General features: G+C 44.5%; 1 protein-coding gene across 1 annotated transcript in view; it reads left to right on the forward strand.

The window, feature by feature from the left end:
* Positions 1-479: 479 nt before the first annotated feature.
* Baz1b (bromodomain adjacent to zinc finger domain 1B) overlaps positions 480-17,038 on the forward strand; it is a 59,160-nt gene continuing 42,601 nt past the window's right edge. Inside the window, exons 1-3 of the mRNA XM_028860677.2 lie at positions 480-989; positions 10,502-10,618; positions 12,886-13,030. Coding sequence (XP_028716510.1) covers positions 883-989; positions 10,502-10,618; positions 12,886-13,030 — 369 coding nt within the window. The 5' untranslated portion in view covers positions 480-882. The remainder of the gene's footprint in view (positions 990-10,501; positions 10,619-12,885; positions 13,031-17,038) is intronic.

Raw genomic sequence — 17,038 nt, forward strand, 5'->3', positions numbered from 1 at the left:
CGGGCGTGGCCGAGCACGGCCCCTTTAAGGAGGGGGCGGAGCGCGGGTGGAAAGACAAAGCCCCTGGCCGCGCGCTCCCCCTCCCCCCTCCGGCGCACCACACGGACAGTGGGTGCCCGGATGTCGGTGTCGCCGTCGGTGACAGATGGCGCAGTGTCTGCACCGGTGACAGGGCTTTCTGCTCTGACCTCTTGGAGCCCTCCACCTCGCGTCCTCCCCCTCTTCCTCGCTGTCCCCTTACTTCTGAAGTCCGCCACCGGAGGCCCGCCCGCCAGTCCCCGGCGCTTACATAACGTGACCTTTCACCTCTTCAGACTGCCCTCTGGTGCGCGGCAACCCAACTACACGGCGGGGCCCCAGGGGGCGGGACTCGAGCGCGGAGCGGCAGCCGCTCGCAGCCAATGAACTGTGAGCGCCGGCCAGCCCTCCGCCTATCGGAGCCTCCGTCCCAGGGCGCCACGGAGGAGCAAGTTAGTGTGTGCGCTGGCCCGGCAGCGGGGGGGAGGAAGGGAATCTCCCGCCATTTTTCAATAATTTCCTCCCGTGCCCCGCTGGAGAGGAGTCGTGACCGGCGGCCGCCGCGGCGGAGATCGGCGTGAGGTGAAAAGCCGCCGGAAGGAGCGAGGAGAACCCCTCGGTTTCTTCCCCTCGCGGCGTCCCCCTTGCTCCCATGGCCGTGGCGCGGTCCCGCCAGCTCTGAGGGAAGCCGGAGTTCGCGCCGCCCTCTCACCCCTCCCCTCCCCCATCGCCCCGGGAGCCAGGCGCTTCGCCCGCCCGCCCGCTCGCTCCGCTCGTTCGCTCCGAGCCGCCGGGGCCTAGCTCTGCGAGGCGGAGCGGCCGAGCCTCCGGCGCTCCGTCCCCGCCGCCGCCGCCGCCGCCGCGATGGCGCCGCTGCTGGGCCGCAAGCCCTTCCCGCTGGTGAAGCCGCTGCCGGGCGAGGAGCCGCTCTTCACCATCCCGCACACTCAGGAGGCCTTCCGCACCCGGGAGTATCCTTTTTTTTTTTCTCCCCCTTCTTTTTTTCCTGTGCGCGATGTGGACGTCCGGCCGCGGCTGCGCAGGGCGAGGGATGGAGATGGCGAGATGCGAATGGGCCGCGCGCCGCTCGCGGGGCAGCTGTCACCGCACCGGGCCCTCGGCGGGCCGCGCTGCCCGGGCCCGGCCTCCCCGGGCCGGGATCTCCGCGGCGCGGCGGGATCCCTCCGGCCGTCCCCAGCCGTCCTTCCCGGAGCCGCGCGCCTCCATCCTTCCTCCCTCACTTTGTCCCCGGGGCTTGGGTGACGATCGCGGCACCAATTCCCTCCTCCCCAACTTGGCTCCGGGCCCTAAGTGACTCGGGAGGGGAGCCGGGTTTCCTATGCGCATTTTATTTCTCTCCCTTTGCTGTACGTGAAAGCGTCAAGTGAAGTTTTTGAAATTGGACCGGCGTGGCCGCGTGATCCGGCGTGTGCCAGCTTCCACTGCGTCTTGTCTGGGCTGTGCAGGGACACTGATGTGGGTGGGTTGTGGGTTTTGCTTTTCTCCTCCCGAGTGGACTGCAGGCCAGGGATGAACTGACAGAACCGTAAATCGCAAAACCTGGCATTAACTTCTCACCCACTGAAGGTGGGAGAGGGAGCAGGAAGGTACCTTGATGGTACTGGTGGCATTTTCTTTCCCAGAGAACAGGGAGGTTTGAAATGTACAAGTTTCATTTTTCTTTCTTTTTTGAGAGGGTGCTTTGTGTAACTCAGACTGGCCTCAAACTCAGTATGCAGTCGAGACTGGACTTGAATTCCTGATCCTTCTTTTTTCCCCCTCCCCAACTGGTTTCTTTCTTTCCTTTTCTTTTTTTTTTTTTTTTTTTTTTTTTAATTTTATTATTTCTTTACTTATTTATTTTTTGAGACAAAATCTTACCATGTTGTTCATGCTGTCTTTAAACCACTTGCACAGCCTGCAGTAACCCTGCCTCGGCTTGATCAACCTTACATGCAAGCCTGGGCCACCATTCAGTAGAGTTAAAAGTAGGTAAAAATACCGAGACATCCTGAACGTTTTGTTTTAGGAATGTGAAACTGGTGTTTTAAAATAGGAAGTCTGCATTCCTGATCATTGCTTTAAGATTTCTTGACCAAGCATAGCCTCTTAGTTAAAAGTTGTATCACTTTTTTGCAGGGTTGGGGAAATGTCAAATGAATCTTTTAAGGCTTACTGTTTTTTGAGACAGCGTTTCTCTCTGTGGCCCTGGCTGTCTTGGAACTTGTTCTGTAGACCAGGCTGGCCTCGAACTCACAGAAATCCACCTGCCTCTACCTCCTGAGTGCTGGGTTTAAAGGCCTTTGCCATCACTGCCTGTTAATTGGCTTGTTTTTTAAAAAGATAGATTTCGGTATCAAACTACTTTTATCATCCCCTTTCCTTTAACAGACTAGATTTTGTTGTAATTTCTGCTGTGCCTGTAGATCAGAAAGGATTCTGGTGAACTACTTCAATGTACTCTTGCCCTTTGCTTCATTGGTGTTTGTTTTAATTTTCTTGTATCTCAGGATGACTTCTAATTTATGTATTGGAAGCTGGCTTTGAATGCCCAGTTCCCCTGCCTCAACCTCCCAGGTGTTGGAATTGCAGGTGTCTACCTGCTCAGCTTGATCTTGGCTTTAATGTAGTGTTTTGAATACTTGGGGTAATTTCACTCCCTTCCCCTCCTCAGTACTTGGGGGATTGAACCTAGGGCCTTGCTCTGCTAGTAAACTACATCCATAGCCCTCTGTCTTTATTTTGAGTCAGGGCATCGTTAACATGCTGAGGCTGGCTCTGAACTCACCGTGTCGCTTAGGCAGGCCTTGAACTGGGCACCATCCAGGACAGCTTCGTTTTTGTTAGTGTCCGTTCTGAATCCCAGTTCACCTACACAGAGAGTCTTGGACCAGAGTCTTTTTTCCCTCCCTGTTAGTTTTATCTGTCTGAGTGTTTTGCTTGTGTCTGTATCTGTATCACTCATGTTCCTGGTTCCTCTGGGGGCCAGATGAGAGCATTGGATGCCCTGGAACTGGACTTACAGATGATTGTGAGCACCGTGTAGATACTGGGAATTGAACCCGGGTCCTCTGCACTTAACCTCACTGTTGACTCTAGCCCATGTATGGTTTTGTTGTTGTTCTTTTTTGACAGGGTTTCACTGTGTAGCCTGTCAAGCCTGGAACTCATTTTGTAGACCAAACTGGCCTGAAACTCAAGCTGCTCCTACCTCTCCTCTTCTAAGTGTTGGGACTAAAGGCGTGCACTACATGCCTGGCCTCCGTGGGGTCATTTTGATCATGTATACCCTTAGCGTGTCTGAGCTGAAATGGGTCTTAGAGGTGGTCTAGATCTCCTGCCTGCCTGCCGATGGACCAGGAGAGTTGAAGTGGGTATGCTAAAGGTCATACACTCTGAGTGTAGATGATGAGAGTTGGGGTTACAGGCCAGTGCTCTTTCATCCATGTCACGGTAAAGAACAAGGGAAGAACAAGGAATTGTGGTACTCGGGATGGAACCCAGGGCCTTGTGTGTGCTAAGTGCATGCTGTACTACTGAGCTGCAGTGTCTGGGACACAGCTCATGTTGCCCTTGAGCTCTAATCCTGCTTCAGCCTCCCAGATGAGGGATTTCTGGGTGCTAGGATCACAGTCTTGTGCCACCAGGCCCCACCTCCTCCTTTGAGTTTAATTGAATTAAATTTTTTTTTTAAGACTTGTGTATTTTATGTGCATGTGTGTTTTGCCTACATGTATGTATATGTACCACGTGTGACTATAGATGGTTGTCACTATGTATTATTAGCTGAGAGCTAAACCTAGATCCTTTGCAAGGACAAGTGCTCCTCACTGCTGAGCCATCTCTTTAGCAGTGCCACCCACATTTATTGGAATATTAGTCTACTCTGTCAGTTTGTGATATATATAAGCTATGATTAGATGATATTAAGTGTATTTAGCTCTACTAAGTACATTATTTCAAAGGTACTTGCTATTTAAAACAATTTCCATGACATTGTTAGAGTAAAAGTTTACTTCTGGGACATAGTCTCTATATGTCATTCATTCATTTATTTGCCTGCCTCCGCCTCCTGAATGATAGTATTAAAATTGTAGGGTACCACACCCAGCTATTGTTTTTGAACTATTGATGATTACACTAATATCAGAGGTGGTTTTGTTTTTCAGTCTGATTCTAGTGCAGTATAATAAATACTTTAAAAGAGAGAGAAATTCCAAGTCTAACGGGTATACTGAGCCATTTGAAAAATGGCCATAGCCAGCTAATTAAGAGCTACTAACCAAGGCTTTATTTATTTATTTATTGTATGGGGAAGTAGGTGTGTAATACTGTGTGTACCATGGTGTACATTGTGGAGCATGCTAGGCAGGCACCACCATAGTACTATTTCCCTAGTCCTACAGACATTTTCTTAATGAAAAGTGAAACCTGAATCATTTCAATGGTATGTATTTAATAAGCATTCTTTTTTTTTAGTTGAGTTTCCTATACCAGTGTTTAGAACTTTTTAACAGAGGAATTCTTTAAACCGATTATATTTAGAGCAAATTGCTGTCCTGGAAATTTCCAGAAGTGGGAGCACTTTGAGGGTGGTTTAGAGAGCTCTGGACTGTGTGGCTGGCTGGTTGGCATGTTTCTTTATGAGGCTATTAGTGGTTCCATCGAGGAGAGCAGATGTACGGTTGAGCAACAGCTGTATTTGAAGTATTACTACTCCTCAGTTTATATTTATGGTTATATTTTTAACAAGATTAATTTTCTCTTTCTTTTGATTGCATGTATAGCTACAGCAAGTTTTTCTGTTCTGAGGTTAAAGAATTAACCCCTTGTGTTCTTGACAGTACTTGGTACTCTTCCTTGAATTTACTGTGTAAGCTGACTGGTGGCTCATGGCTGTAATCCCAGCATTCTGAAACTGAGGCAGGAGGAAAAGGGATTTTAGGCTAGCCTAGGTACAAGAAGACCCTGTCTCAAAAACAAAAGGGTTGAAGAGATGGCTCGGTGTTAAGAGCACTTGAGGCTCTACCAGAGGACCCCAGATTGCAGGCTCACAACCCTGTGTAAACTCAGCTCCGAAGGAATACAGTGCCCTCTTCTGGCTTCTGTAGGTACTACACATACATAGCATGCATTCATTCACACCTTCACAGACACCCCCACACACAAATTGGTTTTAATCTTTAAAAAAGAAAACGTATTTGCAGATCATTCATGCATTTAATAATTGCATATTATCATTATCGTGGATTGTGTCAATTGTATTGTCCCTTTGAATCTGGGCTATTCTTTGATAGGCCAGTACCATAGGCAAGATACTCTTGCTAGAATCTAATTAGTTTATTAGAATCAGGTTTGGTATATATTTTTTGTTGTTGTTGCTTTTAGATTTATTTTGTGTCTGAGTGTTTACCTGCATAAATGAATCACACTAGGTGTGTTCCTGGTACTCACGGAGGTCCAAAGAAAGTAGGGTTCCCTGGGACTGTAGTTACAGACAGTTGCAAGCTGCCATGTGGGTACTGGGAATTGAACCCGGATCCTCTGGAAGAGCAGCAATCAGTGCTCTTAATCGTTGAGTCATTTCTCCAGCCTTGTTTGTTTGTTTTGAGACAGGGTCTTACTATGCAGCCCTGGCTGTCCTGGAACTCACTCTAGACCAGGCTGCCCTCAAACTCACAGAGATCCACCTGCTTCTGCCTCCTGAGTGCTGGGACTAAAGGTGTGTTCCACATGTCCAACCCTCTAGCCCTGTTTTGTTTTTTGAGTTATAGTCTGACTTAAAGAAATCCAGGCTGGCTTTTACTTTGTTTTTACTTTGTTTGTGTCTGTCTTATTTAGCTCTGGCTGGCCTGGAACTTTAGGCAGTCCCTCCAGCCTTAGCCTCCTGACTGGTGGTACTGTAGGTGTGTGTCACTCGACCCAGCTAACAGTTTTTGGTATTATTTGGCCATAGGATGGTCTATTAAGTAAAGCTGGATTTTAAGCAGGAGCTGGAGCTACCAACAACCTACTGTAGACTCATACTTTTTGTTGTGTGCATCAGTTGTCGTATTTGCTCAGTTTTAGAAACAACCATCTTAGGAGTTTTGTGGTGTGCTACAAGAACTCTTAGATGCCTTAATGAGGGACTGTTGTTACTTGCACAGTGTATCTGACTGTTAGACTGATCAGAGCATGTTTGAAGACTTGGTAACTGTAAATAGAATTAGGTTATAGTTGTTGGGTTTTTTTTTTAAAGATTTATTTATTTATTATGTATACAGCATATATGATCAGAAGAGGGCACTAGATCTCATTACAAATGATTGTGATCCACCATGTGGTTGCTGGGAATTGAACTCAGGACCTCTGGAAGAACAGCCAGTGCTCTTAATCTCTGAGCCATCTCTCCAGCCCCCAGGTTATAGTTTTAAATAAATCTTTTTTGTTGTTGTTGTTTTGGTTTGGTTTTGGTTTTTCAAGACAGGGTTTCTCTGTGTAACAGCCGTGGCTGTCCTGAAGTTCACTTTGTAGCCCAGGCTGTCCTGGAACTCACAGAGATCAGCTTGCCTCTGCCTCCCCGGTGCTGGGATTAAAAGCATGTGCTACCATACCAGGCTCCGAATAAATCTTTAAAAAAATTTTTTTTAAAGATTTATTCATTTATTATGTATACAGCATATATGACTGCAGGCCAGAAGAGGGCACCAGATCTCATTACAGATGGTTGTGAGCCACCATGTGGTTGCTGGGAATTGAACTCAGGACCTCTGGAAGAGCAGTCAGTGCTCCTAACCTCCGAGCCACCTCTCCAGCCCTAAATCTTTAAAAATTAAAATAAAATTATTTTATATGTATGGGTGTTTTGCCTGCGTGTGCCTAGTACCTTCAGAGGCCAGAAGAGGGGACAGATTCCTGGAAACTGGAGTTAGGATGTGGGTGCTAGGAATAAACCCCCAGGCCCTCTGATCAGAGCCATCTCTTCATCTCCCAAAGTTGTAGTTTTGATGGGGTTTATCTTTCTGTTGCATTGTAGCTCATGCTGGTTTCAAACTTTGTGTGTGGCACAGGCTGGCTTTGAACTTGGGGCAGTCTTCCTGCCTCCACCTTCCATGTATTGAGATTACAAGTGTATGACAATGCCCAGTTAATTTAATATAATAGATTATATCAGATTAGAGTTGTTAATTGATTGGCAGTATGATCCAAAGAGAGAAAAGATAGAATTAAAAAGCAAATCTGAGAGTTGGCTTTATTAGTATTCTTAGGACTATACTTGTGTGTGTTTATGACAGACTCCAGCCTCTAGAATGCTGGGATTGCAAGTATGTACCACCATGCCCATCTTTAGTTACTTGGGTTTCTTGTTTGTTTGTTAATTTATGCATGGGTGTTTTACCTGCATGTGTGTATGTGCACCACCTGCATATCTAGTGTCTGGTGGTCAGAAGAGAATATCAGGTTTCCTGGAACTCTACAGATAGTTGTGAATTTGGATTCTGGGAACTGAACCTAGGTTCTCTGCAAGAGCAACAGGTGCTCTTATCCACAGAGCCATCTGTCTAGCCTCTTTAGTTATGTTATTTAAACTTCCATATGTTGTTGGGCCACTTTTAAAGACTGTCGGTGTCTTGGTCAGTGTTCTATTACTATGAAGAGACACCATGACTACAGTAACTTTTACAACAGAAAGCATTTAATTGGGCCTTGCTTACAGCTTCAGAGGTTTAGACCATTGTTGTCATGGTGGGAGGGTGGTGGGAACATAATGACACACAGGCAGAGAAACTGAGAGTTCTACATCCTGACCCACAGGCAGCAGATAGAACAAGACGCTGGGACTAGTTTGAAACCCCAAGCCCAACCCCAGTGACACACTTTCTCCAACAAGACCATACCTACTCCAGCAAGGTCACACCTCCTAGTCCTCCCCAAATAGTGCCATTTCCTAAGACCAAGCATTCAGATACATGAGCCATTCTCATTTAAACCACCACAGTCAGGGACTTTTGAAAGAAGTAGATGTTACTAGGCTAAAGAGAATAAAGCAGCATACTGTGGTAAGTAAGAAGAGTTCTTCAAGTCATGAAGAGTAAATGCAGAATGACATAGTCTAGGATTTGAAAATACCTTATCAGTTATAGATTGCTTAACCTTTGGAGAATTGCTTTGACATTTCGTCTCAATTACATGTACAGCAGTTGCTGGAACAAAAACCTCAGTTGCCATTTTCTGTGAGTGGTTACTTGGGAGTGAGTGACTTCTTTTGGTAACCTAAAATCTAAAATAGAATTTAGAGGCTCCTGTCTTAGTAGTCTTTTAACAGATGCCCTCCCCTCCCGTTTTAATTTTGTTTTTTGAGACAAGGTTTCATGTGGCCCAAGTTGTGTGACTGAGGATGACCTGGAACTCCCGATCTTCCTGCCCCTTCCTCCAGGTGTTGGGATTACAGCTGTGCGAGTGCCACTGCTGGCTTAACTAGTTTGAGCCCAGATAAAGCATGTTGCTTGGGACATACTGGGGTGGGCAGCTGACTCTAGTTGCAGCTCAGTTTGTTTTCTCGTATAGCGTCTGTTACTATTGGTGCACAGAAGTAAACTAGTTACGTGCTATTGGAATTTGAGTATGGCTGGCTGATAGTGAGTTCCAGTTGGGATGGTGGGAAGGTCGTACTCTTCTGTCCTCTTCTCCCATCTCACTCAGGAAGACTGAACAACTAGTTAATGGTTTGGTGAAGTTAGTGTTAGCAGAGCCAACATAAAGACTGGAATCAATTGTGTATCAAAGTCATGTTTAGGAGTGTATGCAGTTGGCTTAATTATTTTGTCTTGTGATACTGGAATTGGACAGTCTGACGCATGCCGAGGCCGATGCCCTACCACTGAGTGACAGTCCCAGCCTGGAATCTGCTTTTTAAATCTTAGGAAGGAACAAGTGTTTCCAAGGTAGATAGAAGGGTTGATGGCATTTACCCCAAACTGCCTGGGCATGTGGTCATCTTATCTTACTGTAGACTGAGTTTTTAAAGTCGTTTTAGGTTTCTTTATCTTGTTTTAGAACTGTTTCACTTGCATGTGTGTATGTCCCACATTCGTGCCAGGTGTCTAAGGAAGGAAGGAGGTACTGAATCCCTTGGAACTGGTGTGATGGATGGTTGTGAGCCACTGTGTGGGTGCTGGGAACCTAATCTGAGCCCTCTGCCAGAGCGGTAAGTGTTCTTAACTGATGAGCCATCTTTCCAGCCCCTGTGGGATAAACTATTTATTTTTTCATTTTTATTTTATGTGCATTGGTGTTTTGCCATGGATATCGAGTTCCCTGGACCTGGAATCAGAGACAATTGTTAGCTGTCATGTGGGTGCTGGGAATTGAACCAGAGTCCTCTGGAAGAGCAGTCTCACCAGCCCCTGTGGAATAAACTTTGTGACCATCTGAGTTGTGTTACAGTTTCATTTAACCTTAAATCCTTATTCCTGCTGGGTGTGGTGGTGCATGCCTTTAGCACTTGGAAAGGAGAGGCATGCAGACTTGCTTTGGGTTTATGGCTTCACTCACTTCCTGAGTGAGATGGGAGAAGAGAATAGAATAGTGCCATACGTACGTACACTATGTCAACTTTCCCACCATCCCTGCTGGAACTCACTCTCAGCCAGCTAGTTACAAGTAAAAGACCCTTGTCTAAAAAAGTCTTTATTCCTCATGACTTGTGTTTTATTTTTAAATGGTTTGTTTATTTTTATTTTACGTGCATCAGTGTTGTACCTGCATGTATGTCTGTATGAGGGTGTCGAAGCCCCTGGAACTGGAGTTACAGTTGTGAGCTGCCATGTGGGTGCTGGGAATTGAACATGAGCCCCCTGGAAGAGCAGCCAGTGCTCTGAACAGCTGAGCCATCTCTCCAGCCCCATGACTTGTATTTTAATTTGCCTTTTGCCATGTGCCACCATGACTAGCTTTTTACAACTTTCTTTTGAATTTTTACTACTGTAAAAATTGTGAAATGAAACCTTGGTGAGTTCATGAAATTTCATTTGTATCAAAATATTAAAATTTCTTTTTATAGGAATTTATTTATTGTGCATGGTTCACATGTGGAGGTGAGAGGACAGCTTGTTTGGGGTCAATTCTTTTCTTCTACCATATTGATTCTGGGGGTCAAACTCAGTTCATCAGGCTTGGTAGCGATGTCTTCAGTCACTGAACCAACTAAATGGCCCATTATTATTATTTTGTTGTAAAATGTGGCCAGCTGTTATCATGCTTCAACTGTGATCATACTTTGGATTTATGACTTAAACAGATTCCATTCTTATTTTATCTTGCTCTACATTATAGAAAGGATACTTGGATTTTTTTTTTTTTTCCCTATAGATAGGTGTTTTCTGAGTGTGTGTTGGGTTTTTCTTTTTTTTTTTTTTTTTGGTTTTTGGAGACAGGGCTTCTCTGTGTAGATGTGTTGGTTTTTTGTTGCTTGACTATTTTCCTGAGCTACTGCTGACAGAGAGTATGAAGCCCGCTTGGAAAGATACAGCGAGCGCATTTGGACCTGTAAGAGCACTGGAAGCAGTCAGCTAACACACAAGGAGGCCTGGGAGGAGGAACAGGAAGTTGCTGAACTGTGAGTAGCAGATGCCTTGCCCTTTGGGTGGGGATAATCCACCCTTAAGGCAGTGTTTGCATGTAGAGGTTTGGGGCATGAATGGAGTACATTGTGGTTGTGTACAGTACTGGCGTCTGGGTGCTCTTGCTTGGTAGCATTTTGCTGGTATTTAAAAGTGTGCACTTACTGGGTATTTTACTAGGCCTTTGGGTGTTTTTTTTAACCTTGTAAGTACTTTGGAAATACAATTCTAAGTAAAGGGCTGATAAGATCTAGAAGTAATATCAAGGCAACAAAAATCAGACTAAAACTGTATTGGCCAGAAGTTCTGCAAAATACCCTTGGGAAATGTTTTATGTGATTTGGTAACTAAGAAAAGAATGTAAGAAGCGATGGCAGATTATTGAAAAAGAGCAAAGGGACTGACGAGATGGCTGTGTGTTAAGAGTACTTGTTGCTCTTGCAGAGCACTTGGGTTCATTTCCCAGCACCCACATGGTAGTTCACAGCCATCCATAACTCCAGTTCCAGGGATCTGATGCCCTCTTCCGACCTCCTTGGGCATCTGGCATGCGTGTAGTATATGTGTGTGTGTGTGTGTGTGTGTGTGTATGTGTGTGTGTGTGTGTGTGTGTGTAGGTAAAACATAACGTAAAAGAAAACCTAAAAATAAATTTTAAAAAAGGCGAGGGGATTTAGTTAAGGTAGAAACCTTTATTTTCTGATTATGGCAGTATTCTGGTGAATGTTACTCAATGGTATAACACTTGCCCAGCATGCTCAGGGTTCCTGGTTTGATCTCTAGCATTGTTAAGAAAAAATAGTGTCCAGTTTTATTTTAAAAAAAGATATGTAATCTAGAGTAAAAGAATCTGAACACTTACTATTCAGCCTCTCTCTCCTGAAATAACCACAGACAGTGAACTTTTAAAACTTGATTGATTTGAGAGAATTAATGGAAAGAGATTGACTTTGTAGAGTATAGGTAGCTATGGATGGTATAGAGTGAAGCAAGATAATCCAAACCTAACACAAGGCTGGAAGTGCAGCTCTTTGGAAGGCTTGCTGACATGCCTCTGCATTCAATCTCTAGTACCTCACTAGGCACACTTAACCCTGGCATTTCTATGATTGTTCCCATACTTGATCCACTCCTCCCCAGTGCTTCAAATAAGTATAAAATGATATGGTTGAAATTGCATGTCTAGTTATCCATTTAGTTTGCTTTGTATTTTCTGTTAAAGGAATCCAACTGTGAGTATCTTTGTATATATAGCAGTTTTGATAAGTGTTACCCAGTTGCTTTTTTTCTTTTTTCGAGATTAACCTTATTTTCTGTGTATAAATGTTTTGCTTGCATGTACGTCTGTACACTATGTGAGTGCAGTGCCCTCAGAAGCTAGAATTCTCTTGAAATGGAGTTTGAGGTATTTATGAGCTGTAATGTGGGTGCTGGGAATTGACCCTGGGTCCTGCAAGAGCAGCCAGTGTTCTTAACCACGGAGCCATCTCTTCATCCCTCCAGTTGCTTTTCAAAAGGACTGACGCAGGCTGTCATCAGTGTCTGAGGACCACTTTGTGGTGTTCACTGCCATCCTTGGTGTGACAGTTATAATTACTTTTTGCTAGATAAATGAGTGAAAGTGGTAACTTGTTTGATTAAAGTCAGGAACTGACTTGTAACCTTTCCTGTGGCGAATGTGATGGTGCACACCTTTAATTCCAACCCTCCAGGAGGCAGGGCAGACAGATCTCTGAGTTCAGTGCCAGCTGCACAGGGTTTTGTTTTGGTTTTCACTTTTTTTAGATTTGTTTATTGTATTTTGTGCATTGGAGTATTTTGCCTGCCTGCATGTACGTGCACCACATGCTTGCTTGGAACATAAAGAGGTCAGAGAGACGTTAGAGCCCTAATACTAGGGATGGTTGTGAGTTGTTATTTGTGTGCTGGAACCTGAAGTTGGGTCCTCTAAGAACATCAAATGCTCTTCCCTGTTGTGAGCCCTCTCTCCAGCCTGCTGTGTGCTCTTTAACCCTTGTTTCTTTCCCAGTGCTCTGCATGTATTTGCTGCAGAAATGTTTGTTTTGGGGGCAGGGAGTGAAACACATTGTCTGAAATCCTCAAGTAATAAAATTTTTCTTAAGAAGTATTTGTTTGGCTGTTACCTTAAAATTGCTCTAAAATGCTAAGTCTTTTTAAAAAGAGTTTGAATGAATCTCTGGGTGAAGTTTTTTGTGTTTTCTTGCTAACCTTGACATTTATATATATATATATATACATATAGTTTGAAGGAAGAGTTCCCTACCTGGTACGAGAAGCTCGTTCTGGAAATGGTTCACCATAACACAGCCTCCCTAGAGAAGTTAGTGGACTCTGCCTGGCTGGAGATTATGACCAAATATGCCGTGGGAGAGGAGTGTGACTTTGAGGTAAGTGCCTGCATTCTTTTTGTTTGTTTGTTTGTTTTGTTTTGTTTTTTCAAGACAGGGTTTCTCTGTGTAGCTTTGCGCCTTTCCTGGAACTCACTTGGTAGCCCAGGCTGACCTCGAACTCACAGAGATCCGCCTGGCTCTGCCTCCCGAGTGCTGGGATTAAAGGCGTGCGCCACCACCGCTCGGCTGAGTGCCTGCATTCTTGTTTACGTTTGTTTGTTTGTTGAGAGAGTATCTCTGTAGCCCTGGCTGTCGTGGAATTGACTCTGTAGACCAGGCTGGCCTTGAACTCAGAGATCACCTGCCTTTGCCTCTGGAGTACCAGGATAAGAGGTGTGTGGTGCAACCACCCGATGATGAAATACTTTTTGAGAGTTTTATCTTATTCATTTTTTTGTTGCTTTGACTTAGGATGTTGCTCTACATCCCATGCTGGCTCAGAACTTATGTGCAGCTCAGGCTGTCCTCTGAGTTGCGGGCCTCTTCCTGCCTCAGCCTCCCCAGTATTGGAATCATAGATGAACATGCCATATACTTTCTTGCTGCACCTGCTTCTTTCCCTTCTCTCTTTTAAGTAGTGTGACAGATTTATTTAACACAAGTTCTCATTGTGTTTGTTTATTTATATATTGATGTTTATATATGTATGGACACTCCTGTACAACAGTACATATGTGGAGGTCAGAGAACAGCCTATGGGAGTTGGGTTTTGATTTGCACAACTCAGGTCAGGTTTGTTGGCACATGCCTTTATCATTGAACCATCTTGCCAGCATGAACATAAGTTTATTAAGTAAAAGTGAGAAAGAACTTCGGTGAGTAGAAGTGGCTCCAGGAAATGCTTTTCTAAGTAGGAGAAGAAAATGTTTCCAGAAACAAAATAAAGCAATCCCTTATCTTTGCATGCTATTACTTAGATGTTGGCTTAAATAACTACCCGTCTTTGCAAACCAAGAATGTGATTGTTGGTTTTTTTAAGTGGCAGGCTGTCTGCTCAGTGGCAGAGTGAGTATGCTATAGTAGCCAATAAATGATGAGATCAACATTCAGTTCATATATGTTTGTCTGATACCTCACTCTGTTTGCACTTTATTTCATTAATGTATTTAATGAATTTACACTCATTCTGTGTATTTTATATTTTTATTTGTAATGTCTGAGGTTATCAGTGATTTTGTTTACCGGCTGGTTTGATCTTGAGATAGTCTCACTATATGCTAGGTGGGCCTTAATGTTTTTTTTTTTGAGACAGGGTTTCTCTGTGTAGCTTTGCGCCTTTCCTGGAACTCGCTTTGGAGACCAGGCTGGCCTCGAACTCACAGAGATCCGCCTGCCTCTGCCTCCCGAGTGCTGGGATTAAAGGCGTGCACCACCACCGCCGCCCGGCCCAGGGCCTTAATGTTTAAGCAGTTCTCTGCCTTGGTCTCTTTGTAGTTGTTGTTTTTGAGACAGGGTCTTTCTATATAGCCTTACCAGTTTTGAAACGCACTGTGTAGACCAGACTGACTTCCAACTCAAAGGAGATCCTTATGTCTCTCCCTTTAAGTACATGCTATATAAACCTGGCTGGCTATTGAGTTCTAATCAAATTCCTGGTATCAGTCACATCTTGACAAAAAACAGATGGTGGACTTGAATGGTGTAATTGAATTTAGTAAAGGGACTTTTGAAGTCGGACAACAGTCTGATCTAGCACAAAGAACACTTCACCAGAAGTCCTAGTTGCTATGAGCAGTAGGGAGATTGTCATTTCTAAACAAACCTCAAGGAAACAAAGGAAGGCAGTGGGTCCAGAAAGTAGAAATGAGTTGGGCAGTGGTGGTTCACGCCTTTAATCCCAGTACTCTGGAGTTTAGCAGTTCTTTTATTTCTTTTTAATTACCCATGTGGGTATGAGTATGTGAATGCAGGGTGTGTGTGTGTGTGTGTGTGTGTGTGTGTGTGTGTGTGTGTGTGTGTTTAGGATTTCTTTTTAATGACCTATGTAGGTAGGAGTATGTGAATGCAGATGTCCGTGGATACCAGAGGTGTCTGGTCCCCCTTGAATTGGAGTCAAAGGCGGTTGTGTGAACATTTGGACGTGTGTGCTTTGAACCATCCCTAGGTCCCCTGCACGCTGTAGTCCCTGAGCTCTCTGTAGTCTCTGTTTTTGTGTCTGTTTGAGACGGGTTTGACTAGCCCAGGCTGCTCCGTAAGTCCGCAGGACTAGGCTTGCCTTCCTCTGTCAGTCCTCCTGCAGCTTCCTCTAGAGTTCTGGGGCCAGTCACGTGCACCATACCCAGCTCAGTCAGTTTCTGTGCTGAGACAGTTAGACAGCGCAGTAGACTGACACTCAAAAGAGACCAGACAACTGACTTGTAATAGGCACTGAAGGGCAAGTAAGTGGAGAAAAGATAGTCCTTTAGCAGATGGGTTCTGTAACGACTGGACATTGATTTATACAGTTTCTGTTTGAAAAATGAAAGTAGGTTCTTGTCTGGATATGGTGATACACCTTGTAATCCTAGGACTTGAGAGAAAAGGACAGGAGGATTACCACAGGGGTTAGGTGAGTTTGCTCTGCATGGTGAGTTCCAGGTTGCACTACAGTGAGATCCCCTCTCAGAAAATAAACCAAAAAGCACACAGGTTCTTGAACTATGCTTGGTATATATTAAGCTAGCACTGCAATTACTCTTAGTACATTAGTACATGAATTATGCAATAAAGTATTATTTCTTTAAGATTGATTTTACTTGATGAATGTTTTGCCTGCATGAATGTATGTGTACCAAACACATGCCTGTTGGATCCCCTAGAACTGGGGTTACAGATAGTTGTAAGTACCATATGGGTGCTAGGAACCAAACCCCTGTCCTCTGCAAGAGCAAGTGCTCTAACTGCTAAGCCATCTTGCCAGCCATTTGTTTTATTCTATTTTTACATTTTTTGTTGTTGAAACAAGGCTCTGCTGTGTAGCCCAGGCTGACCTTGAACTCACTGTGTAGGGGATGCTGGAGAGGTCCTGATTTCCTGCCTTAGCCTCCTGGGGGTTATAGATTGGCTTAATATTTTTGTACCAGATCATTTGTTTGTTTAGTTTGGTGGTTCTCAACCTATAGGTCAAAACCAAATATCCTGGATAGCAGATATTTACGATTCATAACAGCGGCAAAATTACAGTTATGAAGTAGCAATGAAATAATTTTATGGTTGGGGGTCATCACAGATGAAGTGTCACGGCATTAGGAAGGTTGAGAACCACTGGTTTAGTCAATTTTTGAAACTGTGTCTTTGAAGTCCAGGCTGGCCTGGAGTTTACTATGTATTACAGACTGGTTTTGAACTCAAAGCAATCCTTCCCCACCCTTCCAAGACATGATACTATGTCAGGCTCATTTTATTTGTTAAGATACTTTATTTAGGCCTAGAAATCTGAGAAACAAAGTTTACAGTGCCTGGATACTTCAGAGTTTTCATGAATTTTTGTTTGCTAGGTGTCTTAGTCACTGTTCTGTTGCTGTGAAGAGACACCATGATTAAAGTAACTTGTTTTGTTTCGTTTTGTTTTTCGAGGCAGGGTTTCACTGGGTAGCTCTGGCTGTCCTGGAACTTGCTTTGTAGACCAGGCTGGCCTCCAACTCACAGAGATCCGCCTGCCTCTGCTCCTGAGTGCTGGGATCAAAGGTGTGCACACTACCACCCAACCTAGAGTAACTCTTGTAAAGAAAAACATTGAATTAAGGGCTTGTTTACAGTTTCAGAGGCTTAGGTCATTGTCATGGTAGGGAGCATGGAGGAACACATGGCTTGGGACAGTAGCTGAGAGTTACTTCCTGATCCACAGGCAGAGACAGACAGACAGGCATAACTGGGACTTTGGATTTTTTTTTTCCTTTCGTTTTTTTGAGACAGAGTTTCTCTGTGTAGTTTTGGTGTCTGTCCTGGAACTCACTCTGTAGTGGCCTCAAACTCACAGAGATCTGCCTGTCTCAGCCTCCTGAGTGCTGAGATTCTTAGCTTGGA

The sequence above is a fragment of the Peromyscus leucopus genome, chromosome 23 (assembly GCF_004664715.2).
Source record: "Peromyscus leucopus breed LL Stock chromosome 23, UCI_PerLeu_2.1, whole genome shotgun sequence".
Taxonomy (NCBI): domain Eukaryota; kingdom Metazoa; phylum Chordata; class Mammalia; order Rodentia; family Cricetidae; genus Peromyscus; species Peromyscus leucopus.